The following is a 26,704-nucleotide window of genomic DNA, read 5'->3' on the forward strand; positions in this document are numbered from 1 at the left end:
ATTTAATATTGCACTAGGTTTGAAACCAGGGATTTTATAGTTAAAAACAAATTAGAACTTCCTTTAGTGATCTGACACATTGCTAGGGGCTACTGGCTGTCATTCCATTTCATTCTCTATCCTCAGGCTTTTGTGTTTATTTGTCATCCCTACATATGGTTTCGGACGTAAAAGGAGATGCCTAAATTCTAATCTTTCTAATTCTTTTTTCTTATCTTTTTCAGTCACAGTATATTTACTGTTCGCCTATTAAAAATTGAAGATGTGGAAGTTCCAAGAGTTGTCAGAGTCAGTGAGTAAGTATAGAAACAAAAAGAAACGTAAACCTCACAGCACAAAACATGTTGGAAGTGATCCTTGGGTGTGCAGGTGTGATGTCTCTTATCAGCTGCTTGAGTTTTCTTGGGCAGCGTTGCCAACAGTACTGAAAAAAAAATAAAAAAATCGTCTTATAAAACCCCAGTTTCAAAAAATTGTGACACAGTAAAATCTCCATAAAAACGGAATGCAATGATTTTCAAATCTCAAACTCATGTAAACTGAGAAAATGTATCAATTTAAGATATAAAAAAGGCAATTTTGAAACTGATGGCAGCAACATATCTCAAAGTTGGGACAGGGCCATGTTTACTACAGTGTCAAATCCCCCTCTATTGTTAATAATAATATTAGTATTATACTTTTTTTTTTTTAACCACTCTTTAAACCTCTGAGAAGACCGGGTACTAGAGTTTTGCAAGAGGATGTTGTCCCATTCTTACCTGATATAGGATTCTAACTGCCCAACAGTCCTGGCTCGTCTTTGTTGTACAGTATTTCATTTCAAGATGCACCAAATATTTTCAGCTGGTGAATGGTCTGGACTGCAAGGCAGGCTGGTTAGGCACTTAAGACTCGTCTGCTTCAAAGCCATGCTGTTGTCATAGATGCAGTATGTTTAGCATTGTCCTACTGAAATATGCAAGGCCTTCCCTGGAAAAAAAATGACATCTGGATTGGAGCATATGCTGCTCTAAAAACGATCTTTAAGCATTGATGATGCTTTTCCAGATGTTCAAACTACCCATTCCATATGCACTAATGCACCCCCATACCATCAGAGATGAAGGCTTTTGAATTGAACACTGATAACAAGGTGGAATGTCCCTCTCTCTAGTTTGGAGGACACGGTGCTCATGGTTGCCAAAAAATATCAAATTTCTATTCGTCTGACCACCGAACAATCTTCCACTTTACAACTGACCATTTTAAATGAGCTTTGACCCAGAGAAGTTGGCAGCATTTCTGAATCATGTTCAGATATTGCTCCCTTTTTTTTTTTTTTTTTTGCATGATGGGACTTAACTTGCATTTTTGGATGGCACAGCAAACTGTCTTCAGACAGTGATTTTTGAAAGTATTCCTGAGCCCGGGCACGGGCACCTAATATTTTTGATTCATCCTTGTCCCTTGCACACATATTTCTCCAGATTCATTGAATCTTTTGATATTGCGCACCATAGATGATGATCTATTTAAAACGTTTGCAATTTTACGCTGAAGTACATTATTCTGAAATTGTGCAAAAAAGTTTAGCTGCAGTTTTTCAGATTGGCGAGCCTCTGCCCATCTTTATTTCTGAGACACTCTAACTCTCTAAGATGCCCTTTTTTTACCCAATCGTGTTACTAACCTGCTGCAAAATGTTCTTCCAGCTGTTTCTTGTTAGTACCACTTAATTTGCCAGCTTTTTGTTGCCCTGTCCCAACTTTTTGAAAACGTTTTGATGAGTACTACATTTTCTGGTGAGTACTACAATCAACTGCTGGACAATATAGAATCCAGTGATCACCCCAGTCTGGCCAGCAAGGATGCGCAGGCCTCCGCTCCGCCGCCACATAGCCTCACTGGACGGGGGCTGGCCCTGCGAGTTAAACATCTCGCAAGGTCGCATATGACCTGGCCTTGGCCTGAGTCAGTGTTCCTTCTGGCAGACAGCCCTCCCAATTACGATGGAGAGGAGGATCTGTCTGGAGTGGTGGCTGTCCCCCCCTCTACCCCTGGAGGGTTTTGGGGTGGACTTGGGCCCCTCCTTAGGATGGTCGGACCCCCAGGTTCCCCTCCTTCCCGCAGACACCCCCCCCCCCCCTTGCCAAGTTCCTCATCTTGACCCCCCCCCCCTCCAAATGCGCTGGTGATGTATTTTTTTTTTTTTTTGGTGGTTTGGTCGCTTTCTTTGGGTGGGGGCAGGGTGCTAATGGCAATTTGGGGGGAGGGGTATGCCGCCGGTGACCGGACGATCGATTGAGCAGGGGGTTGTACCTGTGCCAGGGCCCCCCATCCTGCCTTGATCTGTCCTGAGGCCTGGTCCCCTTATTCTGGGTCCCTATGCCTCCTGGGGACGCCATTTTGTTGTAGCTTGTGCATTTCTATACACGGCAGCCATGTTTGTGTAGTCTGGCGAACATTTTCTTGTGGTTTATCGATGTAAATAGCGGCAGCCATCGGAGTGGAGCCCTGTGAGCGACATTTTTCGTCAGTGGGAGCCCCTCCTTATCCTCCCCTGGTGCTGACTCCTGGATCACTCCGCTTCCTGATGTCGCCGCACGTGTAGTGCAGATTCTTCTGGTGGTTGCAGGTGTCTGTCGGCAGGTGATGACTCTGGTGAAGTTCTCTCCCTCTCTGCCGGGAATCGCTCTGTACCTTGTGCTTGGCAACCAGGTGGTGCTCCCAGCATGGTGGGGGTTGTCCCAAAGCAGTGTGTTACACTTTTTTTTGTGGGGTCCCCCTGGTGACTTATGGAGTCTTTTGGAGAATGTTTCCCCATCTGATCCCCTCTGAGACTACAGGGCCCTCCGGGTCCCAATCATCCATCCATGCACTGACGGTGGTCCTGGAGTCCCTTAAGTCCTGGGTGGAGGCGGCTTGCGGCCTATGTGCTAGCAAAAAGCGCCCCCTGCCTTACTCTGTCTCATCAGATCCTGAATCTGATTTTTGCCACCGCAAATTTGTGGATGATTCCTCCATGTCTGTGACCGCGAGTGAAAAGGCTCTGGTAGATGCACTAAATGTATCTGTGCCTAGGACTCTGAACATGGAGGACGCAGCTGAAGCTGCGACGGAAGCGCAGGTAACCTTTGGCACTAACAAACCACCCAGAGCGGCAAAGTGTTTCCTTTCCCCGCCTATTTTGGCATAATTGTTTGTAAAGAGTGGGGACGAGCAAAGCGTCCCCGTAGGGTTCCTAAGCGCTTTACTAGGCTTTACCCCTATGAGGAGTCCCTCCTTAAGAAGTGGACTGTGGAAGTGCCGGGTCACACTTGTGCGATGCGGGAAGGATGCGAATTCGCAGCCTGTTCCCGCATCGCAAACGCACATCTGGCAGTTCACACTGCCATATACGATACGCAGGGGGTGTCAATGAAATGTTAACAACACCCCCAGTTTGATCGCATATCGCAGTGCAATCTGACAGTTCGCATAGGATCGGATCACACAAGTGTGAACCACTGTGCGATTCGATCCTGATGCGGCTGAAAAAATGCCTCATTTGCGACTTTTGTGCGGGTGCAGTGCGAATTTAGCCATACAAAGTGTATGGCTGAATTCGCACTGCACATCCGATCGCATGTAATAAAGGAGTAGTGCGCTCCGATATTACATGCGATCACCGCACACGCGGAAGTGTGAACCGGCACTTAGTCGCTGGCTTTGCCGGGTTTGCTGTTTAACGCCAGGTGCTAAAGGATAGTGGTTTGTCTGAGTCTGTGATATCTACTTTGTTAAAAGCTAGGAAATCTACCTCTAGGAAGATCTTCCATTGTACGTGAAAGACGTAAATTGTATTGTATGAGTCTCTTGGGCTTCATCCTCGCTCCTCAGGGGCTCGGATCTTAGCCTTCGTTCAACATGGGGGGGGGGGGTGCACAGAAATTGGCCTTGAGTACCATCAAGAGCCAGGTATCAGCCTTGGTGGTGTTTTTCCAATGACCTTTGGCCGCACGCTCCCTGTGCATACTTTTTCTTCAGGGTGTCTGACATTTTGGTTCCTCCGGCTGTTCCAGAAGGTGGTCTTTTCTGGTGGCTATCACTTCTGCGCGCAGGTTGTTGGTTATCCTGTCGCTTAACTAATTTTGGTGATTTACAAGGATTAGGTGGTGCTTTGCCCCTGTCCATCATTCCTTCCTAAGGTGGTCTCTGACTTTCATTTGGATGTGGTCCAGTCAATTAGGGTGTACCTAGCAGCTTCGGAGTCTTTCAGAAAGTCAGACTTTGTACTCACTGATGGACCTTGCAAAGGGTTGTCCGCTTCCTCTGCGACCATTTCCAGATGGACCAGATAGACGGTGGTTCAGGCCTATTCCATCAGGGGTCAGGTTCCTCCTTTCCCTGTTAAGGCGCACTCTACTAGGGCGCTTAGTGCCTCCTGGGCCTTCCTCAGTGATGCAGGTTTGCAAGGCAGCCACCTGGTCGTCGGTGCACACTTTTACAAAGTTTGTACATCCACATACAAGTGGATGTGTTGGAATCTGTGGATGTTTCTTTTGGCCGCAAGGTTTTGCAGGCTTCTGTTTAACCACTTCAGCCCCCTGGAAGGTTTTACCCCCTTAATGAATAGGCCATCTTTTGCGATTCGGCACTGCGTTGCTTTAACTGACAATTGCGCGGTCGTGCAATGCCGTACCCAAATACAATTGATGTCCATCCCCCCCCCCCCCGCCCCCCTCAAATTAGAGCTTTCTTTTGGTGGTACTTGATCACCTCCCCTGCGGTTTTTCGTTTTTGCGCTATAAACAAAAAAAGCGTCAATTTTGAAAAAACACAATTTCTCCTACTTTCTGCTATAAAACATTCCCAATAAAATTTAAAAAAATCAAAATTTTTTTTTTTTATCAGTTTAGGCCAAATTGTATTCTGCTACATATTTTTGGTAAAAAAAAAAAAATCCCATAAAGCATGTAATTAGATTGCGCAAAAGTTATAGCATTTACAATTTTTGTTATGAGTAATGGCGGCGATCAGCGCTTTTCATTGGGAATGCGACATTGCGGCGGACAAATCTGACACTAAGTGACCCTTTTTGGGGACCAGTGACATTAACCACTTGCCGACCGGTCACGTTGACCGTACTGCGGCAAAGTGGCTCGATATTGTCCAGCGACTCGCTGGACTCGTCCCCTTATGGGCGGCGCACGTGCGCCGCCGGAGGCTCGCTCCCGCTGTTTTCAGTCACAGCGCGAGTCAGGCCAGGGGAGGAGCGGCGGTGATCACCGCCGCTCTTCCCCGATCGTTGGGGATCGTGTGTGGAAATCCGCCCGCTTGTGTAAACAAAGCGGGCGGATCTCCTAAGTGACAGACAGGGTCAGATTGCAGGATTCAGCATAGCTGAACCTGCGATCTGTCCCTGTGTCACTCAGTCCCCTCCCCCCACACACGTTAGTAAGCAACAGGCATACATTAACCCCTTGATCACCAATAAAAATTAACCCCTTCCCTGCCAGTGTCATTTTTACAGTAACAGTGCATATTTATAGCACTGATTACTGTAGTAATGTGACTGGTACCCCCAAAAGTGTAAAAAAATGTCAGTCAAGGGTCCGATCTGACCATCGCAATGTCGCAGTCCTGCAAAAAAAATTGCAGATCACCGCTATTACTAGTTAAAAAAAAAAAAAAAAAAAAAACAATAGAAATGACATACATTTCCCATAGTTAGTAGCTGCGATTAACTTTTGTGCAAACCAATCAAAATACGCTTTTTGCATTTTTTTTTACAAAAAATATGTAGCAGAAAACAAATTGGCCTACAATGTTAAAAAATTTTGATTTTTACATTTTTTTTGAGGGGGAATTTCATATAAAAAAATGTGAAAAATATTGTTGTTTTTTCAAAATTTGTCGCTATTTTTTTGTTTATAGCGCAAAAAGTAAAAATCGCATTGGTGATCAAATACCACCAAAAGAAAGCTCTATTTGTTGGGAAAAATTTTGGGTACAGCGTGGCACGACCGCGCAATTGTCCGTTAAAATAACGCAGTGCCGAATCGCAAAATATGGCCTGGTCAGCAATGGGGTTAAATCTTCCGGTCTTAAAGCGGTTAAAAAAATGCTCATTGAGAATTTTTTTGTCAAAGACATGTAACTAAATACATTTTGGCCTCAATATATGACAGAAATTGAATATATTGGATATTTTTTAACTGTCAAAGTAGAAAAATATTGTTTATTAAAAAAGAATAGCGCACACATGCAAAAGAAATTACCAAATTTGAAAACAATCCATAAATAAAAATGGGGATTTGGTCCCACCATATGGCCATATAGTGCTCAAGCCCACCACTGCGTCAAAGTACCCCATTATCAGTGGGAAAATGTTGTTTTTTCAAAATTTTTGTATATTTTTTTTATTAATATCGCAAAAAATAAAAAGCGCAGAGGTGATCAAATACCACCAAAAGAAAGCTATGTTTGCAGGAAAAAAAGGACGTAAATTTCATTTGGGTACGGCGTTGCATGACCGTGCAATTGTCAGTTAAAGTCGCACAGTGCCGAATCGCAAAAAGTGGCCTGAACGTAAGACAGCAAAATCCTCTGGTGGTAAAGTGGTTAATACAGTGATCAGTGCTAAATAATATGTTACTGTATAAATGACACTGTCAGGGAAGAGGTTAACACTCGGGGTGATTAAGGGGTTAAATGTGTTTCCTGGATATTCTTACTAACTGTGGGGGGTGGATTGAACAGAGACAGATCTGTGTCTTATTTACAGCCGAAGCCGCGTGCACATAATACCGTAGATCTAAGTAATTATGCGCAGCCGAGCCTTCCTGCCACATTAAATCTGTGTGGAGCGGTCGGCAAGTGGTCAAGAGGACCTGATCCTCTTTGAGGGTGCATTGTTTTTTCAGGTGGGCTCCAGTTTTAGTTGAGCCCCTGTCACCTGGTTGGCTACTGCTTTTAGCCTTGAGAATTTTTTTGCCGTTTCCCACCCCTCATGTTTGACACTGCTTTGGGACGTTCCAATGGTTGAGAATGACAGGAGCGGTGTCCGTCAATGAACGAAAGAAAATGGGATTTTTGACTTACCGTAAAATCCATTTCTCTGATGTTCATTGACGGACACAGCACCCACACCTCTGGAGTTGTAATTCTCCTGGCACTGCTTGTATAACCCCTGGGACTGCCCATGGGTGTAGCCAGAAGTTTTTTTTCTGCCTGGTGTCCTCCTGTAGGAGGCAGCATAACCCAATTGTCAAGAATTAGCGGACTGCAGCTGTGTCCGCCAATAAACATCAGAGAAATGGATTTCACGGTAAGTCAAAAATCTCATTATTTTGTTCTTAAAACATTTTCTATAAAATTCCGTATGTTTACGATTATCTGTTATGAGTAAAATATGGGTTTATGAGATTTGCAAATCAAGATTTTGTTTTTATGTAGCTTTTGCACTTTTTTTGGAATTGGTGTTGTATGTCACTGGCCAGGGCATAGATGGGAGGAAGTATTATTGCTCTCTCAACCCATTTTGCATTTTTTTTTTTCCCTTACTACTTTTGGATAAAAAAAATAATGCACATGTGGGATTTCTGCAATAGGAGCAGGAAAATGTTATGTTGCATTTATTTTTTGGTGATGTGTCTTAGTAATTGCATACAAAAAACAGCTTAATTTAAAAACCGCTTAATTAAAAAAAAAAAAAAAAAAAATTATACTATCTATTTTGGATTGGTTTTCTTTTTTATAATAAAACAAATCTAAAGACGTTCTTTTAATATTTACCACTTAATGAAAGCCCAATTTGTCCTGGAAAACTATAATTCCCCAGGATACAGTAATTCCGATGATGTGTAGTTTGCAAAATTGTATTTGAGCGTTAGTTTGTTTAGACCTTTTGGTCGTGAAGGGGTTAAACTAAAATTTACTTTAACAAAAGAGGTAAATATTGCCTGACATTTTCTATTGGTTGTGCCTAAGCACCTCTAATCAAGAGGATTCTGGAATTTTTTCTTAATTAATCTTCAGATAACATGTTTAACCACTTCTGGACCGGACGGATTTACCCCCATAATGACCAGGCCATGTTTTGCGATATGGCACTGCGTTACTTTAACTGACAATTGCGCGGTCATGCGATGCTGTACCCTAAAAAATTAATTTCCTTTTCCTTTTTTTTCCAAAAATAGCTTTCTTTTGGTGGTATTTGATTACCTGTGTGATTTTATTATTTTTTGTGCTATAAACAAAAAAAGACCAACAATTCTGGGAAACAAAAAAAAAAAATATATATATTTTTTACTTTCGGCTTTATAACCTTTCCAATAAAAAAAAAAAATTAAAAAATGGAATTTCTTTATCGTTCATCGACTGACGCAGCTCCATATCTTCATTACCATAGGTTATGCTCCTCCAATCCGGGATAGGTACTAGGCAGGAAAAAAAACTTTACCACGCCCATGGGGGCTGTCCCTGCAGGCATAACCCCACACACTGCTTCAGATTGCAGTTTGTTTCCAGGATACGAGACTGGATTATCTGGTCCTGACTTTGGACTCTGCCTTGACTAGGGACTTGCTGAAGGTGCACCCTCGCTTGTTTTCCATTGCTAGGGTTTTGGCCTTTTCTACAGAAATGGGTTGAACAGCGGTTGGCTTTGAGAACTATGAAGTGCTTGCTTTGGCTATATATTTCCAACGCCCGTTAGCCACGCATACCTTAATTCGTACTTTTCTTTAGGAAGTATGCCATGTGGCTCCTCTGAGGCGTTCCCTGCTACCTCCATGGGATCTCAATTTGGTATTTTCTGTTCTTCAAAAGCCTCCTTTTGAGAACATTTGGGAGTTTTCTCTGCTTTCATTGTCTCAGAACTTTGCCTTTTTGGTGGCTATCACTTCTGCTTGCAAAATATCTGAAATGGTGGCATTGTCTTGCTATTCACCCTATCTGGTGGTCCGCAGAGATAAAGTGGTACTTCAACCTAATCAGTCTTTTCTTCCCAAGGGGATTTCTGGTTTTCATTTGAATGAAGACATTGTGTTGCCTTTACACTCTCAAGCCTAAGCATTCTATATAAGGAAATTGCTTTACTTTCTTTGGATGTGGTTCGAGTGATCAGGGTTTATCTGGAGGCCACTGAGTCTTTTAGAAAATCAGACGCTCTTTTTGTCCTTACTGAGGGACCTTGTAAAGCAGTGGTCCTCAACCCTGGCCTACAGGGCCCACTAAAGGCCAGATTTTAGGTATTACCTTGGGGAGATGCAGACTAGAGTACTGCAATCACTGAGCAGCAAATGATATCACCTGGGATGTATTTCAGTTATCTTGCAAATCTGGCCTGTTAGTGGGCCCTGTAGGCCAGGGTTGAGGACCACTGTTGTAAAGGATTGGCTGCGTCTGCTGCGACCATATCTAGATGTATCAGGCAGATGGTGGTTCAGGCTTATTCACTGAAGGTTCAGATTCCTCCTTTCTCTGTGAAGGCGCGTTCTACTCGGGCGCTGAGTGCCTCTTGGGCTTTTCGCCATTAAGCGTCTGAGACAAGTTTGCAAGGTGGCAACTTGGTTGTCCGTGCATACTTTTTTACAAAGTTCTACAATGTAGATGTGTTGGCATCTTCGGCTGCCTCTTTTTGGCCGCAAGGTTTTGCAGGCTGCTGTTTAAAGAGAATCTTTTTTGTTCTCTTTGAGGGTGTATGTTTTTCCTGGTTGAGCTCCTTTTTTACCTGGTCGGCTAAGTTTAGCCTTTGGGAAATTACGGTCGTCTTTGCGTTGTTCTCCCACCCCTCATGACAATACTGCTTTGGGACATCCTTATGGTAATGAAGATATGGAGCTGCGTCTGTGGATGAACGATAGAGAACTGGATTTTTGGAAGAACTTACTGTAAAATCCTTTTCTCTGAAGTTCATTGCCAGACGCAGCACCCGCCCCTCTACTTTTGAGTGTATGGGGTTTTTGTCTTCTAAACATTGCTTGCAACGAAACTGCAATCTGAAGCAGAGTGTGTGGGGTTATGCCTGCAGGGACAGCCCCCATGGGCGTGGTAAATTATTTTATTTTTCCTGCCTAGTACCTATTCCTGATTGGAGGAGCATAACCCTATGGTAATGAAGATATGGAGCTGCGTATGTCGAACTTCAGAGAAAAGGATTTTACAGTAAGTTCTTACAAAAATCCATTTTTTTTTCATCATTTTGGGCCAGTTTGTATTCTGCTACGTATTTTTGTTAAAAAAAAAAATCCCATTAAGTGTGTAAGTGTATATTGATTGGTTTGCGCAAAAGTTATCGCGGCTACAAACTAGGGGAAATATTTATTTTCTCTTACGTCCTCCGACAGTCGCCGCCTCTTCATATTCGTCACTATGGGGTTATTGACCTTTGCTCCGTAGGAGTGCTAGGCAACAGAATATATTAATATCAAAGCTTTTAGCATATCCCACCCCCAGGGGGTGGTCCCCTCAGTCAATACCTCCTCACTTCCTGCATACCAACTCAGTTTCATATGCCTAGCTCAGGAGTGCAGGCTGTCCTTGTGCTGGGGCTCTTAGTCTCAGCCACTTTTCTCTTTTTTGATTTTATTTGAAGTTTTTTCTCTTTCTTTTACTTAGCTGTTTATTTCCAACTTTAGTTAGTTCTTCTGATGAAGATGATCGTGCGGGCTGGGTCTCGGGCTGGCCCCCCTGGGTCGCAGGTTGTGGGCCAGTGGCTTCCCAGCCTGCCATCGAGCGTTCAGCTCAGGTTTTCCTGGCATTTGAACGACCCATCCCTGTTCACTGCAGGGATGCTGCGGTGAGGTGGCTACCTCACCGGACGCCATTTGCGGTTTCGCACCACAGTTTCACTGCGTCCTGGCTGTGACTCTCCCTGTCCTCAGTACAGCGGTTTGATCGCAAAGGAAGGCTCCCCACGCCATCCGGATGGTGAGTAAATTTCTATGTGGGGACCTGTCTGTATTGGGTGTCAGTCTGGGACTGTGTGACCCTGCATGTCAGTGAAGGCTTTTGAGCTCCCTGTCAGATTCCTGTGGAAACTGCTGCCTTTTTTGTGGGCTGTGAAGGGGGGGGGCTCTCCTGCTCTGTTCTGTGTGACAGGCTGTGTGAGACATGCGGTGCTTGTGTGTGCCATACCATGCAGCGACCGCTGCGGCGGTCCGCCATTTTTTTCACAACATGTTGGTAACGATCCTGTGCAGCAGGGCGCGGAGTTTTGGCGCCAAGCGCCGCCATTTTGGCGGCGATCGACCGGACTGCATGTCAGTCTCACTCCCCATTTACATGAGGATTCCTCAGCGGCCATGTTTGTGTAGCCTTGCATGAGGCTTGTGGGGCGGGCAGTTATTGCATCACTTCCTTTGCCCTGGGACAGCGATCAGTAGCAGCAGCAGCCTGTGTGATCTCCAGGTTTTTACCTCTCCTTTGTTCTGTATTCCTTACCCAGTGTCTTTTCATTGTCCCTGTGGGGGTCAGTGTATGTGTTTGTGTGCGGTGGGAGACGCTTCGCCGCGGTCTTAAAGGGACATTACCCCTTTTTTTCTAAAAACTCACTGGGGCATGGATTCTCCCACTTTAGTGGGGGGCCAAGGGGCTGCTGCTTCCCCCGCGGGGGGCTGATTTGGCTACTGTTGTGGCAAACCTAGCTGCTCAGGTGCAGATGCTGGTGGCTGATCGTTCCACAAAAAGGTCCGGAGTATCAATTTCCTCTGGTCAGAGGGCGATGGGGCTGCTATGGCTGGAGTGCCCTTCTCAGGGTCCTGTTCCTCTCTTGACCTTGTGGGGTCTGAGGGGGAGGCTGAGGTAGAGGTGGTTGATAATTCTCCACCTGGCTCGTCTGAAGAGCTTGCACTCATGGATGAGTTGGTTGCTTCTATCAAGCAAGCATTACATTTGCAGTATGAACCATGTCCTCCTGCCTTGCTGTCCTCTTATGGGTCGCAGGGAAAACACAAGACATCGCAGGTTTTTCCTTGCTCTGCGGAATTTCAGCGCGCTGTTGATGAACAATGGCGCAATTTAAAGGAGCCTTTTGCTGTGCCGAGTAGGTTCAAGCTGCGTTATCCCTTTACGTCCGCTACTGATGAGCTTTGGTGTGTACCACCTCCGGTGGATCATGCAGTGGCAGTTTTTAAATAAGTCCACTGCGATTCCGGCGGAGGATACCCTGGTGTTTCGGGACCACACGGACAGGAGATTAGAGTCTCTTGCCCGCCATACTTATGCGGTTACTGGTTCAATGCTGAAACCTATTTTCTCTAGCGCTCATCGACAGACGTAGTCCTCGGTGATACACCACCTTCGGGTTATGTTACCTCCGCAGGAGCAGGACTAGACAGGAAATTAAAAAGCTCTGGCCACACCCTAGGGGCAGTCCCAGAGGGTATATCCTCTCTCTCTCTGCCTCAGCAAATCAGTTATTTTCTGTCTAGTTAGGAGTAAGGACCTAGACACCTTGCTGGGATCTTAGGTCCTGGCAAGAATTTTTTCTTAAAGGATTTTTCTAGACAGCTTTTTCTCCAGTGTTCCTGTGAGATCTTCAAGCAAGAAAGCTGAACTGGGCGACGGGCTGGATGTTGAGATCCGGTGGTCACCCCAGTTCAGCCTACGAGCGCGTGCAGGCCATAGCTCCGCGCTGGGTCGGCCGCGACAAAGTCCCATTAAAAGGACTGAACCCGCGAGTTAAACGTCTCGCTGAAACGCCAAAGACCATGAGTCACGGCGTTCGTATCGGTCGACAGCCCTCCCGCCCCGGTGGAGAGGGGTACTGTCAGGAGTTGGTGCCCGCCTGGTTCCGGTATGGTGAGTAGTATGTTCCCCCCTTTCCCCCTGACGGGTTTTGTGGTGAACGCGGGCCCCTCTCTGTATGGTAAGAAAGAGTCCTTTCTATCCTATAACATGTCACAGATCCTCCTACTTTGAGTGTGATTTTTTTGTGTACAAAAAGCCAGGAGGCTTGGTTTGGGAGCTAACAATCTATTGTATACATGTTTAAAAGATGTAATCTGTGGCATTCTGGGAATCTTATGGGTTAAGTATAAGCTACCTACCAGTCAGAAGCCACGGACATGTAGACTGCCTTCCAAATCAGATCTCCAGCTATTAGCAGGCCTCCCGAACGGCCATGCGGTCCGCCAGGGCCGATACCGCCAACCACGCCATATCCCCAGGCAGAGACAGTGTTGTGTGCCCTGCAGCACACCGCCATTCAGCAGGCCGCCGCCATTTTTTCTTGCAGGATCGCACGAGCCGCCATTTTGGCGTAGCCTCGTGTCTCCAGCATGGGGGCGGCCATGTTTGAGGTGATCCTACACCTCGTGGAGCTTGGGGGAGGCGCCGGAAGGCGTGCAGAGGGGCGGAGCCGCCTCCTTTCTTCCTGGGCAGCCAGCCAAAAGACTTCCTGTTTGTCAAGACAGCGCTGTAAGCTGTTGCAGTTTAACTCTGAGCATCAAGTGGTGAGCCTGGGGGTCTATCTCTCTCTCTCTCGATCGATAGCTAGCAGGTAACACTAAGGGGCTTTTTTGTGGCGCTGGGGGTCAGAAAAGAAAAAAAAAAAAAAAAAAAGTTTTTTTCTTTACTTTTGAATTATATTATCCAGGAAGTAACTGGAGTTATCATGGACCCTGCCACACATATTCCCCCACCTGTTTCCCTCGAGGGGGCCTCGGGACCCGCCGGTGCACAGAGTATAGAGTCATTTACAGCAATTTTGGAGTCTATGGTGGTTCGGGTGGAGGCGGCCTGTCAGGGACGGGGGTCAAGGAAGCGACCCCCGCCTACCCCTATACTATCTGACACCTCTGACTCAGATTCAGAGATGGTCACGGCAGTTGCAGGTTCCTCTGCAAGGGTTGCTATCCCAGGTAAAGCCCCCTCAGAAAGTGAGGAGGACGCTTCTTCTCTTGCTATTATTCAGGAAGAAGCATTGGTGGACGCACTAGTTGTGGCAGTGCAAGAAACCTTAAAACTTGAGGCTTTACCGGCAGAGGCAACTGAAACAGAGATGCCTTTTGGTACTAATAAGCCCATCAAGACGGCGAAGGCTTTTCCTGTACCTAAATGTTTTGGTAATCAGATTAAAGGAGAATGGGAGCATTCTAAGCGTACCTTTACTATTTCCAAGCGTATTGCTAGACGCTATCCGTTTGAGGAATCCATCATTAAGAAATGGACGGTACCACCAATCGTGGATCCGCCTATTTCCAGGCTGAATAAAGCCACGGTTATTCCAGTGGAGGACACTTCGTCCTTTAAGGATCCGGTGGATCGAAAGATAGAAGCAGAGTCCCGCACTATCTTTTCTCTGATAGGGTCAGCATTTAGACCAGTAATTGTTATTGGTCTAGTTTCCCAGACACTTACGGAATAGGCGAAAATGGTACGCCAAGATCTTAGGGGAAAAGATATTCCCCAGGAGACATCTGATTTGATGGAACAGATCATACAAGGGCTACGGTTTATCTGTGACGCAGCCTTGGACACTACTCCCCTATTAGGGCATGCATCTAAGTTAGCAGTGATCCTCAGACGTGTGCTGTGGTTAAAATGCTGGTCAGCTGACCTAGGTTCCAAAAAGACCTTGACCAATCTCCCTTTTCAGGGGAATCGTCTATTTGGAGTCAACCTAGATGAAATCATTAAGGATGCCACTGGGGGCAAGAGCACTTTTTTGCCACAGGCTGCAAAAGCTAAGGGACCTCGCAACAAGCGAGGACCTTTCTTTACCGCCCATAAAGGGCGCCCGGCTGGTACTAGCGGGAAAGGCAAGACTCCTCCAGGAGGGTTCAAGAAGGGCTGGTCGGACAAGCAGAGGACCAACCCAGCCAAACCCGAAGTAAAGGAGTACACAGCCTGAAGGTGCGCCCCCACCCGGTTTCAGGGTGGGGGGACGTTTTCACCGGTATTCAGGACATTAGATCGAGCATCAACCACTACTACCGGTGCGATTCTTCCCTTCCAACATTTAAGTACCACAGGAAGCGGTAGTTACCGTTCCCTGAAAAGATCTTTTCCTTTACCTTTTCCTAAGATTAGTCCCGATACCTCACAGGAATCGGATCTGGTTGACCAGATAGGCCAAGTAGCCTCTAGTCGGGTGACTTCGGTCCCTGAGGTTCAACCAGAAAAGATCACCTTTCCTGATAACTATCAGGTATCTGATAAATGTGTGGGAACAGAAAACGACCAGACTTTCTCGGATGGTCGGGGCCAGATAGCTCTAGGGACGCCTGGTTCAGATCCAATCAGCGCCAGTGGTCCTAGAAATTCTAGGCTGGCCTCCTCAAGCCGGCCTGGCCGACTTGGACATGTTAGTCGCAGACGTTCCGTGGGAACTTCGTCTCAGGGAGTGTCTGTGGTCTCAAGGACCAATTTACCTTCGTGCTTTACAGTCGCTGGTTTTAATGGCCTGGCCATTGAGACCCAAGTACTGAAGGACAGAGGTTTGTCTACTTCAGTCATTCCTACCCTTATTAAAGCAAGGAAAGCGACTTCCAGCAAAGTCTATTATCACACATGGAAGACTTATATTGCGTGGTGCGAATCTTTAGGATTTCCTCCACGTACCTATTCGGTGACTCGAATATTGGCCTTTTTGCAACAAGGGGTTGAGCAGAAGCTAGCCTTGAGCACCATCAAGGGTCAAGTTTCAGCATTAGCAATCTTCTTTCAGAAGCCTTTAGCTACCAAATCCTTGGTGCGGAATTTCATCCAGGGGGTGCGGCACCTGGCTCCTCCAGTCCGCGCGCCCTTACCGCCCTGGGATCTTAATTTGGTTTTGTCGGTTCTACAGAAACCTCCCTTTGAAAACATCAGGGAGATTCCCTTGCTTACTCTATCCCAGAAGGTGGCCTTCTTGGTGGCTATTACTTCTGCTCGCAGGGTGTCAGAACTGGCTGCATTATCATGCCAGTCACCATACCTAGTGATTCATAGGGATAAGGTAGTACTTCATCCTAAGCCATCTTTTCTTCCCAAGGTGGTTTCAGATTTTCATCTGAATGAAGATATTGTACTACCTTCCTTGTGTCCTCAGCCCAAGCATCATCGGGAACATGCGTTGCATTCCTTAGATGTGGTTCGGGCAATCAGGGTATACCTGAAATCTACGGAATCATTCCGTAAGACGGATTCACTTTTTGTGATCACGGATGGCCCCAGAAAGGGTTTGCCTGCATCTGCCGCGACCATTGCCAAATGGATTAGACAAACGGTGGTACAGGCTTATTCTATTAAGGGTCAGAGTCCTCCGTTCCCTGTTAGGGCGCACTCCACTCGAGCGCTCAGTACTTCCTGGGCCTTTCGCCATCAGGCGTCAGTGGTCCAGGTATGTAAGGCGGCCACCTGGTCGTCGGTACATACCTTTACAAAATTCTATAAAATTGATGTGACGGCATCGGCGGATGCCTCATTTGGCCGCAAGGTTTTGCAGGCCGCAATTTGAGGAGACCGGTGGTCTACCTCGAGGGTTTTTTTCTGTTTGAAAAAAAAAAAAAAAAAATTGTTTTCTCTTTTTTTGTTGAGTCTCATCATTAAGGATGAGCATTGTAAACTTCTAGTTGGCACCGGTTGGGCCTTCTAGATTGGGATTTGATTTCCATTTTCCCACCCCTCAGTTGTGATACTGCTCTGGGACGTCCCGAAGGTGGTGTATCACCGAGGACTACGTCTGTCGATGAGCGCTAGAGAAAAATGGATTTTTGTAAAATCTTACCGTAAAATCCTTTTCTCTTAGCTCATCGACAGACGTAGTCCCCGCCCCTCTGTTTTGGAGTTGGGTTGGGTTAAATTCTCTAAGCACTGCTTTTTCACATAACTGATTTGCTGAGGCAGAGAGAGAGAGGATATACCCTCTGGGACTGCCCCTAGGGTGTGGCCAGAGCTTTTTAATTTCCTGTCTAGTCCTGCTCCTGCGGAGGTAACATAACCCGAAGGTGGTGTATCACCGAGGACTACGTCTGTCGATGAGCTAAGAGAAAAGGATTTTACGGTAAGATTTTACAAAAATCCATTTTTTGCTTCCCTTATGGCAGCCCAGGCTGTCGCGGATTGGACGCAGGTGCTCAGGCGCATCCTGGTGGCTGACTCTGCCCCGCCGACAACATTGGCTATGGTGGATCACATTCATCAGGGTGTCATGTATTTGTGTGATGCGGACTTAGATTTAGTCCCTTTGGCTGCGCGGGTCCAAAGCGTGGCGGTGTTGACACGCCGTCTGATTTGGCTTACATGTTGGTCTGTTGACCAAGCTTCTTGCAAGACTTTAGCTAATTTACCCTATGCGGGATCTCGCCTTTTTGGTGACTCCTTGGATACTCTGACAAAGGGTATTACCGGGGGTGAGAGCACGCTCTTGCCCCAGACTCCCAAGTCTAAGGTTGTTCGTGGTAGGGAAACTACCTCATTTCGACCCTCTCAGGGGTCTTTTCGTGCCTTTTGGTCATACTATGAGGGCAAGCCCTTCAAAGGCCAAGGCTCCCAGAGGAAGCTGTGGACGGGTAAGCAGAAGTCCGGCCAGTCCGGGTCCGCTGCCCATAACTTTGCGGCCTGAAGGGGCGCCCTCACCCAGTTCTGGGGTGGGGGGACGTTTGCTCGTTTTTCTTCAGCCCTGGCTGGCCCGCGTTCGGAACTGGTGGGTTCAGGAAATCGTTCGATCAGGATACAAGATCGAGTTTCTCTCTCGGCCAGCATGCAGATTTTTTCCCTCAAATCTTCAGCTATCTCCGGAGCGCTTGCAGGATCTGCACCTGGCGGTGCGGGACTTGCGGGCCCAGGGAGTGGTGGTCCTGGTGCCTCATCGGGACAGATTTCGGGGTTTCTATTCCAATCTGTTCACTGTGCCCAGAAAGGAGCGTACCTTCACATCCCTGTTTTCGGGGGTCACCAGAGGTACCTTCGATTCGCCATTGCGGAGGATCATTACCAAATCGTGGCGTTACCCTTTGGTCTCGCTTCAGGCTCCGCGGGTGTTCACCAAGGTGTTTGCGCCGGTTCTGGCTTTATTGAGAGCCCAGGGACAAGGGGGCGGGGCTGAGTCCCGCTATCTGTGTCAATGGACACAGCAGTGGGGCTTGGGTGCGAGCACGCATGAGTGTCCTCATAGAAATTGGTTTCCCATGGGTGCACTGGACAGAGGGGAGGGGCCAGGAGCGCTGGGGAAGGACCCGAAAAGAGGAGATTCGCAGCAGAGTTCAGGTAAGTATAGACATGTATGTTTGTTTTTTTTTTTTTTTTTTTAAATAAAAATGTTGCCTTTACAATCACTTTAAATATACAGCTGATTTTGTCCTTTTTTTTTGTTAATCTTTTGAAAATAATATATTAAATAAAGAAGTCTCACTTTCACAAAATAAACAACATTTATTTTTTTTTTCTTTTAATGCATTTTATAGACTGGCATTGTGTGATCTGGCAGGTTCTGAGCGATGCACAAAAACTCAAAATGAAGGTGAAAGGCTAAAAGAGAGTGGGAACATAAACACTTCGTTACTGATTCTTGGCAAATGTATCAATGCACTGAAGAACAGCCAGCAGTCAAAGTAGGTTTAAAATCCCTCCTTGGCATTTGATCACTCCTCAGTTGTAAATGTTATTTCTTTCATTTTCTGTTGAAAGTGATCTCGTGTGTGTGTGTGTGTGTTTTTTTTTTTTTTTGTTTTTAATTAAATTTTCTTTTTTCTTAAGTACGGTCTGCAATACATGCTACATGCACATTTTCGTAGTGCTTTATCTCTTTTAAACAACAGTTCGAGAAAACAAAATACATGAGTCTGACAGAAGTTTGTTGTGCGCCTAAATTCTTGTTATGAGTTGACAGTGCTGACTCTGCTGCTCTGACACCCCAAGCCCTGTTGTCAGCCACAGGAGTTCTCCACTGCTTGCCAACAGAACCAACCTCCTTTTTCATTTTTCATCTCCATAACGCCTGTTTGTTTACTTTAATCCTCGAAGCAGAGCACACAATCAGTGGAGGAATGTTAGGATGCATTCACATGTCGGCGTATGGATCGCGGGCAGAATCGCCGCGATTCCGCCCACGATCCAGGGATCATTGCAAATCACGGGACGCCTGTGCATTGCCCGTGATTTGCAATGGCACACCAAACGCTGAGCGATGTTGCCGCGATTTCCGCCTGCCGAATCGCGGTAACATCGCGCAAAAAAAATCGCAGGTCGCAATACGCTCCAAAGAAGCTCTTGTACTTTTTTGGGCGTAATGCGTCCCGCAATTTTTTTTTTTGCGCGATGTTACCGCGATTCAGCAGGCGGAAATCGCGGCAACATCGCTCAGCGTTTGGGGTGCTATTGCAAATCACGGGCAACGCACAGGCGTCCCGCGATTTGCAATGATCTCCGGATCGCGGGCGGAATCGCAGCGATTCTGCCCGCGATCCATACGCTGACATGTGAATGCAGCCTTAATGGTTTAGCAGCCAGTAGTGCCAATGGTGTCAGTGACTACATAGTTATGTTTGAAGAAGGAGCGCATGCTCCGCAACGCATCGCCGTTCGAGTGCACAGTGTCTCCAGGAAGTGACATCACGGCCCTCCTCCCTGCGGACCCACGCTGCCAAACCACCACCGAGCGATCAGCGCGTCCCACATCAGGAGATTGCAGCTCATCCTCACGGGAGGACCCCCTGGACGACCTCTGCAAACCCATCACTCTGTTGAGATGCCTGTTTTTAACCTTACTCCTGTGAGTAGTTCTCCTCAAATTGTTAATAAATGTTACATTGCTACACTTAGATCGGCGCCCGGTCTTCTCTCTTCTTGTCTTGGATCATACAGGGTTACTTCATCCTTCACTGGAGGCGGCCATCAAAGTGCATAGCAAACCACACTGGACTTTGTGTACCGAAGCCAACCTTGCCATATTTGCTTTATGCATAGATACTGCATGCAGTTCTGACAATCTGATTGCGCCAATCTCTCCCCTCCTCACTACATAGTTATGTGTGTTTTGGTTTAGCTGGAAAAAAAAATAAAAAATACTACTCCCTTTATTCCCAAGAGCCGGTTAATGCATTATGTTTAGGGAAGAGGTCTCTTGGATGACATGCCCATGTCAGTAGGTTGCTGATCCCTCATCCCAGCAACAGTATTTGCAAGACCTTTTTACATTGAGGGACACCTTTTGGATTATACACCCATCTACAGGATAACTGGGCACAAACTGTAGGCCAGTACAACAGCTCCCACTACTGGCATACCTTTGTTTTGCTAGTGCCCTTGGAGGATGGATGTCCTTTCCACATCTGTGTTAGAACTGATTTTTTTTTTTTTTTTATCTTCAATCAAGACTACACTGCGTTGCTGCTAAAGCTTGGTCTCTTTGATTTCAGATCTCAGCCTCTAAAGAGACAGGTCAACCTGAGCGTCGGGAGCTTCCACAATTGCATAGGTCAGGTGCTTTTATTCTATAGAAATGCTGGCAGGAACGAGAAGGGGTTAACACTGTGGGACAGAGTTCTAACTTCACCTGCTGGTTGGAGTGATGCCTGCACTGTTTCCCACCATACAGCATCAAGATGAAATATCTCTGCTGCTTCACCTGCTTGAAAAGAGTCCAGTACATCTTGGTCCTTTTCATGCTTACTGCCTATGAGTTTGGCTTAGCTCCTGCTATCTGACCTTTGCTGAGCCTTGCCTCTTATCCTAATCTTATAAACTGCCATGCCACCACATAGTATTTCTAGACTTTGGGGAAGAGTCCCACTTTACCGGATGCCCCTTTACTGTGTGTGTGTGTGTGTGTACGTACATACAGTGAGTCCGGGAAGTATTCACAGCGCTTAACTTTTTCAATATTTTATGTTGCAGCCAAATTCCAAAATGGATTAAATTCTTTTTTTTTTCCCTCAAAATTCTACTACAATCATTATCCCATAATGACAACGGGAAAGAAGTTTGTTTAAAGTCTTTGAAAATGTTTGTTTTAAAAAAAAAAATGAATAAAATCACATGTTCATAAATGTTCTCAGCCTTTGCCATGACACTCAAAATTGATATGAGGTGCATCCTGTTTCCACTGATCATCTTGAGATGTTTCTACAACTTGAAGTCCACCTGTGGTAAATTTAGTTGACTGGACATGATTTGGAAAGGCACACACCTGTCTATATTAGGTCTCACAGTTAACAGTGTATGTCAAAGCATAAACCAAGCCATGAAGTCCAAGGAATTGTCTGTAGACCTCCTAGACAGGATTGTATTGAGGCACAGATCTGTGGAAGGGTGCAGAAAAATGTCTGCAGAATTAAATGTTACAATGAGCACGATGGCCTCCATTATCCATAAATAGAAGAAGTTTAGAACCGTCAGGACTCTTCCTAGAGTGGGCCACCTGGCTAAACTGAGCGATCGGGGGGAGAAGGGTCTTAGTCAGGGAGAACCCAAAAGTCACTTTGACAGAGCTGCAGCGTTTCTCTGTGGAGAGAGGAGAACCTTCCAGAAGAACAACCATTTCTGCAACACTCCACCAATCAGGCCTGTATGGTAGAATGGCTGGATGGAAGCCACTCCTCAGAAATAGGCACATAACAGCCACCTTGGAGTTTGCCTAAAGGCACCTGAAGGACTCTTAGACCATGAGAAACAAGTGTCTTGTCTGATGAAACAAAGATTGAACTCTTTGGCCTGAAAAGGCAAGCTCCATATCTGGAGGAAACCAGGCACCGCTCATCACCTGGCCAATACCATCCCTACAGTGAAGCATGGTGGTGGCAGCATCATGCAGCGGGGATGCTTTTCAGTGTCCAGAAACTGGGAGACTAATCAGGATTGAGGGAAAGATGAATGCAGCAATGTACAGAGACTTCCTTGATGAAAACCTGCTCCAGAGCACTCTAGACTTCAGACTGGGGTAAATGTTCATGTTCCAACAGAACAACGACCCTAAGCACACAGCCAAAATAACAAAGGGGTGGCTACGGGATAACTGTGAATGTCTGAGTGGCCCAGCCAGAGCACAGATTTGAGCCCGATTGAACATCTCTGGAGAGATGTGAAAATGGCTGTGCACCGACACTCCCCATTCAACCTGATGGAGCTTAAGAGGTCCTGCAAAGATGAATGGGAAAAACTGCCCAGGAATAGGTGTGGCAAGCTAGTAGCATCATACTCCAAAAGACTTGAGGCTGAAATTGGTGCCAAAGGTGCTTTAACAAAGTATTGAGCAAAGGCTATGAATACTTATGTACTTGAGATTTTTTTTTTTTTTTTATATATGATAAATTTGCAAAGATTTCAAACAAACGTCTTTCACATTGTCATTGTGGGGTATAGTTTGTTGAATTTTGAGGAAATAATTGAATCCATTTTGGAATAAGGCTGTAACATAAAATGTGGAAAAAGTGAAGCGCTGTGTGTACTGTACATACAAACACACTCGCACCACTGATTGCCTGCACATTTCTCCTCATGGATCTCTGCGGTCTCCTGTTATCTACACCCTCATCCCGCCCCCTCCAGCTTTGCAGCTCTTATTGGCTCTCCTATGACTCACCCCTCCTCCCTTGCTGGCAAACTCTCATGAGAGTTAGAGAGAGATGTGCATGATGTCATTAGCCTAGGCTTTTTACCAGACAAGAAAGAGAAAGTGGGCTGTTTATAAGATATTTACTGGCAGAAAAAAATTGTTTTACTATCCAAAGTTAAAACGACAAAGGCAGAAAATGTAATTGATGGGAAGATGAATGACTGAAGGTTCACTTAAAGAACTGAGTGGCTGTTATTTTTTTTTCTTTGTTCTTGGGTTTAGCTGTACAATAATGCTGGATTTAATTATTCCCTGTACTGTAAATATGGTCAAATTGCTCACCTGCGCTGAACTTTGTGTTGTCAAATATTATTTGTTTAGAATCCAGCAGCATGTGCCTTTCCGGGAAAGCAAGCTGACACACTACCTTCAGAGCTTTTTCAGTGGCAAAGGGAAAGTATGCATGATTGTGAACATCGGGCAGTCAGCCTCTTCCTATGACGAGACGCTTAATGTGCTCAAATTCTCAGCTGTTGCCCAAAAGGTATGTACAATGCAGAAACCAATGACTCTAAGCTTCATAATTAAAATGAAAGGCGGAAAAAAGGAAAGTTTTTCTCTATCGTTTATTGACACAGTTCCTAATCTTCTTAACCATTGGGTTATACTGCCTCCTACAGGAGTAAAAAGCTTGACTATGCCTATGTGTATACTCCCACTCTCAGTTATAGGTACTCAGTTTTTTTTTTTTTTCTGCCTAGTCAGGCGTAGGGACTTAGTTTATACTGGGATCTTCGTTTCTGGCTATTTTGTTCCTTTTTAATGAACTTTTCTATTTTTCCTGTGAGAATCTACAATCAACTGCTGGACTGGGTGATAGGCTGGAAATTTTTTTTAAATCCAGTGGTCACCCCAGTCTGGCCAGCAAGCGCTCGCAGGCCTCGGCTCCGCCCTAGGTCGGCGGCGACATAGCCCCAATGGATGAGGGCTGGCCTGTGAGTTAAACGTCTCCCCCATAGGGTTTTGGAGTGATGTGGCCCCCCCCCCCCCCCCGGGGATGGTCGGACCCCCAGGTTCTCCTTCCCATGCAGCGTCCCCCCTTTCTCCGTGGTCCCTGTGGACACTTTGCCCCTCATCTGTCTACCCCCCTCCCCCCCTTTCTCCATGGGGTGGCAATATCTGCTTTTCAGGTTGGTCTGGGGTGCTGAGCTGGCGATAGGGGTGCGCGACCAGACGATCGGCTTTTGGGAGGGGGCTTTACCTGGTGGGGGCTCCAGTTTTTGGGGCTCCTGGGCCCCCGTGAGCCGCGCGGGGGCCGCCTTTTTCTTGTACCCGGTGTGCTTTAGATTCGGCGGCCATGTTTGTGTAGCCTCGGTGGCCATTTTCTAGTTTCTCATTGCTAAGAGCAGCAGCCATGACTGTAAAGCATATTTAGGCGGTGATTTCGGCGTTGGGAGCCCCTCCTTATCCCCTGGTGCTGACTCCTGGATCTTTCTCTTCCTGATTGCCATATGTGTGTGCAGATAGCCTGGTGCTGTAGTGTCTGATCGGTGGGTGGAGTCTGGTGGGTCCCTATCCCTCTCTACTATAGGATCGGTTGGTGCTCTGTGCCTGGCGACCTGTGGTGCCACCAGCAGTGTTTTTACACATTTTTATTTTTTTGGTCCCTCTTTTTTTTTTTTCTCATGGAGTAGCTGGAGCATGTTTCCCCACCTGCTCCCCTCTGAGGCTGCAGGCCCCTCCGGTTCCCAACAATCCCTTACTGCACTGACAACGGTCCTGGAGTCTTTGGTGTCCAAGGTGGATTTGGTACTGGGAAAACGGGCTAGCAAAAAGCGTCCCCTGCCTTCATCTGCATCATCAGATCCTGAATCTTATGCAGACGTGAGTCTCCCTGTTAGGTCAACACACCCTGATTTCTCATATGGTGAGGATGATTCCTCTGTTCCTGTAGCCATGCATGAAAAGGTGCTGGTGGATGCACTGATTGTATATGTGCGTGAGATTTTAAAAATAGCGGCTGAGGCTGCATCAGAGGCGTTGGTTCCTTTTGACACCCACATGCCCTCCAGTGTGGCAAGGGTGTTACCCTTTCCCGTTTACTTTGGCAAAATTGTCACTAAGCAGTGAGGTTGTCCAAAACTGTACCCTTATGAGGACTCCCTGCTTAAAAAGTGGTCTGTCCCACCTGTGGTGGGCTCTCCGGTTTCTAGGTTAAACAAATCCACCATGATTCCGGTTGAGGAGTCCCTGGCCTTTAGGGCCCGGCTGACAAAAAAGCAGGGTCGGGGGCCCGCCATATGTACACTGTGGCTGGTTCGGTACTTGGGCCGTTTTTTTCTATTGCCCTGGTGTCACAAACTCTGAGTGGACCAAGCTTTTACTTCCTCAGGATGGAAGCTCCGATGACGTAATTTCTATGACCAAACGCGTCAAGCTGTAACGCACGCTGCCTCGCTCTGGGCCCTTCAGTGAACCGCACGCCAATTCCCCACTTCCGGGTACGGCAAGCATGGCGCGAGTCTCAGACAGTGGAGAACAGCTGCGAGGCTTGGAAAGGTCTGCAAGGGCACCAGTACTTATTTTATTGCGAGTGACCTGTATTGCAGTGATTTCTGCAGTGTTTTTACCCTTAAGAAGTTTTTACAATAAAATAATTTTTTTAACCGTCTACACGATGAGGAGCCTTTTTTCTTTTATACCCTGAGCAAAAAGGCGCAACTCGAGGACCCCCATGTACCAGCAAAGACCAGGATTGTATGAGATCAAGCATTATTGATTTCTGCTGGCGTATGCCAACAGGAATCCATGGGATCTGGTAAGTGAGATATCTTACCATTCGGCACTCGAGGTGAAGTGGAGGGTTACACCACTACTGTACCAGCATAAGCACTTTTATATGCACCTGCCAAATCTGCATGGAAAGGACTTTATTGCTCTACTTGCACTTTCCTTCCCTCTAGCACACTCCTAACACGGACTATTTATACTAACCTTTGTTTATTTTGAGAAATTAATTGCACTTTATGGACGTTATTTATAATTGTTTGCGGAATAATATATGAATTATTGCCAGCACATATATTGCACTATATATTGCACTTTATGGATGTCATACATCCATTCAGAGATTATTGTTGATTTATATTTGCACTTTATTAACCACAGATGTTGAAAATTTGTTTGTTTCCCATTCATATTGTGACAAATTCCATTAATATATATGATTTTATATGGGCACAAGGTAGCAATACCCCAACACAGCTTTATAGTCGCATCATATATGATGTAGGGTCTTGGAGCTCTCCATCACCAGAGGATAGCGCCGTTTTTATATCATTCACCATTTCTTTGGATGTGGTTCGGGCAATTAGGGTGTAAGTGGCAGCTACAGAGTCTTTTAGGAAATCAGACTAACTATTTGTATTAATGGACAGACCTCTGAAGGCTCTAGAGGTGGCTTTGTTCTCCGGCACTTAGACAGGGAAATCCATCTCCCCACCTGTACTGGGTGGTGGTCGCCACAAATGCCAGCCTGTCCGGGTCGGGGGGCATCCGCAGCACAGCTTGTGCTCAGGGGGTCTGGACCCGTGAAGAGTTCAGACTGCCCATCAATGTATAGGAACCCCGAGCGATCATACTTTGTCTGGATCATTGTACAATTTGTCTTCAGGGGTGTCCCAAAGGGACACTTGACAAAGGAGTGCGCATGCTCCACCACGGCATCCGGCGCAGACTCCGAAACATGTTGTGAGACCCGGACACGCCCACCAGACCAGGACTGCCCGTGACGTCAGACGCTGCCGGCCGCCGCCATCACAAGCTCTCTGCATCTCCCCAGCTGTCCCGACACGGAAGCCGCCTGAGCTCAACCTCGGACTCCTCCCGGACGATCGGACGCTACAAGGGCACAGAGAAGGCGACCAGCCACCTGACCATCCCACGGAGGGCAACACAGTGTCCACTTTACTCTACCACAGATGTGAGTTTTCCCTTACCCAGCCTGTTGCTAACTAATAAAACTACTTTTTTATACAGCACTCCAGTGGCGCTTCTCCCCTCATTCCTTATGCACACTACGAGCCGCTTCGCTCAGACGGATAGCAGCCCTGAGTGCTGCCCTGCCCAGTAACTGTTTTTATTTCCCCCTCCCCCCACTCATCCACCGGGACAAGTGGATTCTACTTCCCACTCCCCTCCCCTTTGCACCAAGGACAGCCTAACATCGACCAGCACAGAGACTGGAATATCTCACCCCAT

At 46.5% G+C, this 26,704-nt stretch overlaps 1 protein-coding gene across 1 annotated transcript in view; it reads left to right on the forward strand.

The window, feature by feature from the left end:
- KIF20B (kinesin family member 20B) overlaps window positions 1–26,704 on the forward strand; it is a 197,980-nt gene that overhangs the window by 31,176 nt on the left and 140,100 nt on the right. The window contains exons 9-11 of the mRNA XM_082266726.1: window positions 225–296; window positions 18,357–18,503; window positions 22,826–22,988. Of these exons, the coding sequence (XP_082122852.1) occupies window positions 225–296; window positions 18,357–18,503; window positions 22,826–22,988 (382 nt within the window). The remainder of the gene's footprint in view (window positions 1–224; window positions 297–18,356; window positions 18,504–22,825; window positions 22,989–26,704) is intronic.

The sequence above is a fragment of the Pelophylax lessonae genome (assembly GCF_965119305.1).
Source record: "Pelophylax lessonae genome assembly, chromosome: 9".
Lineage (NCBI taxonomy): Eukaryota > Metazoa > Chordata > Amphibia > Anura > Ranidae > Pelophylax > Pelophylax lessonae.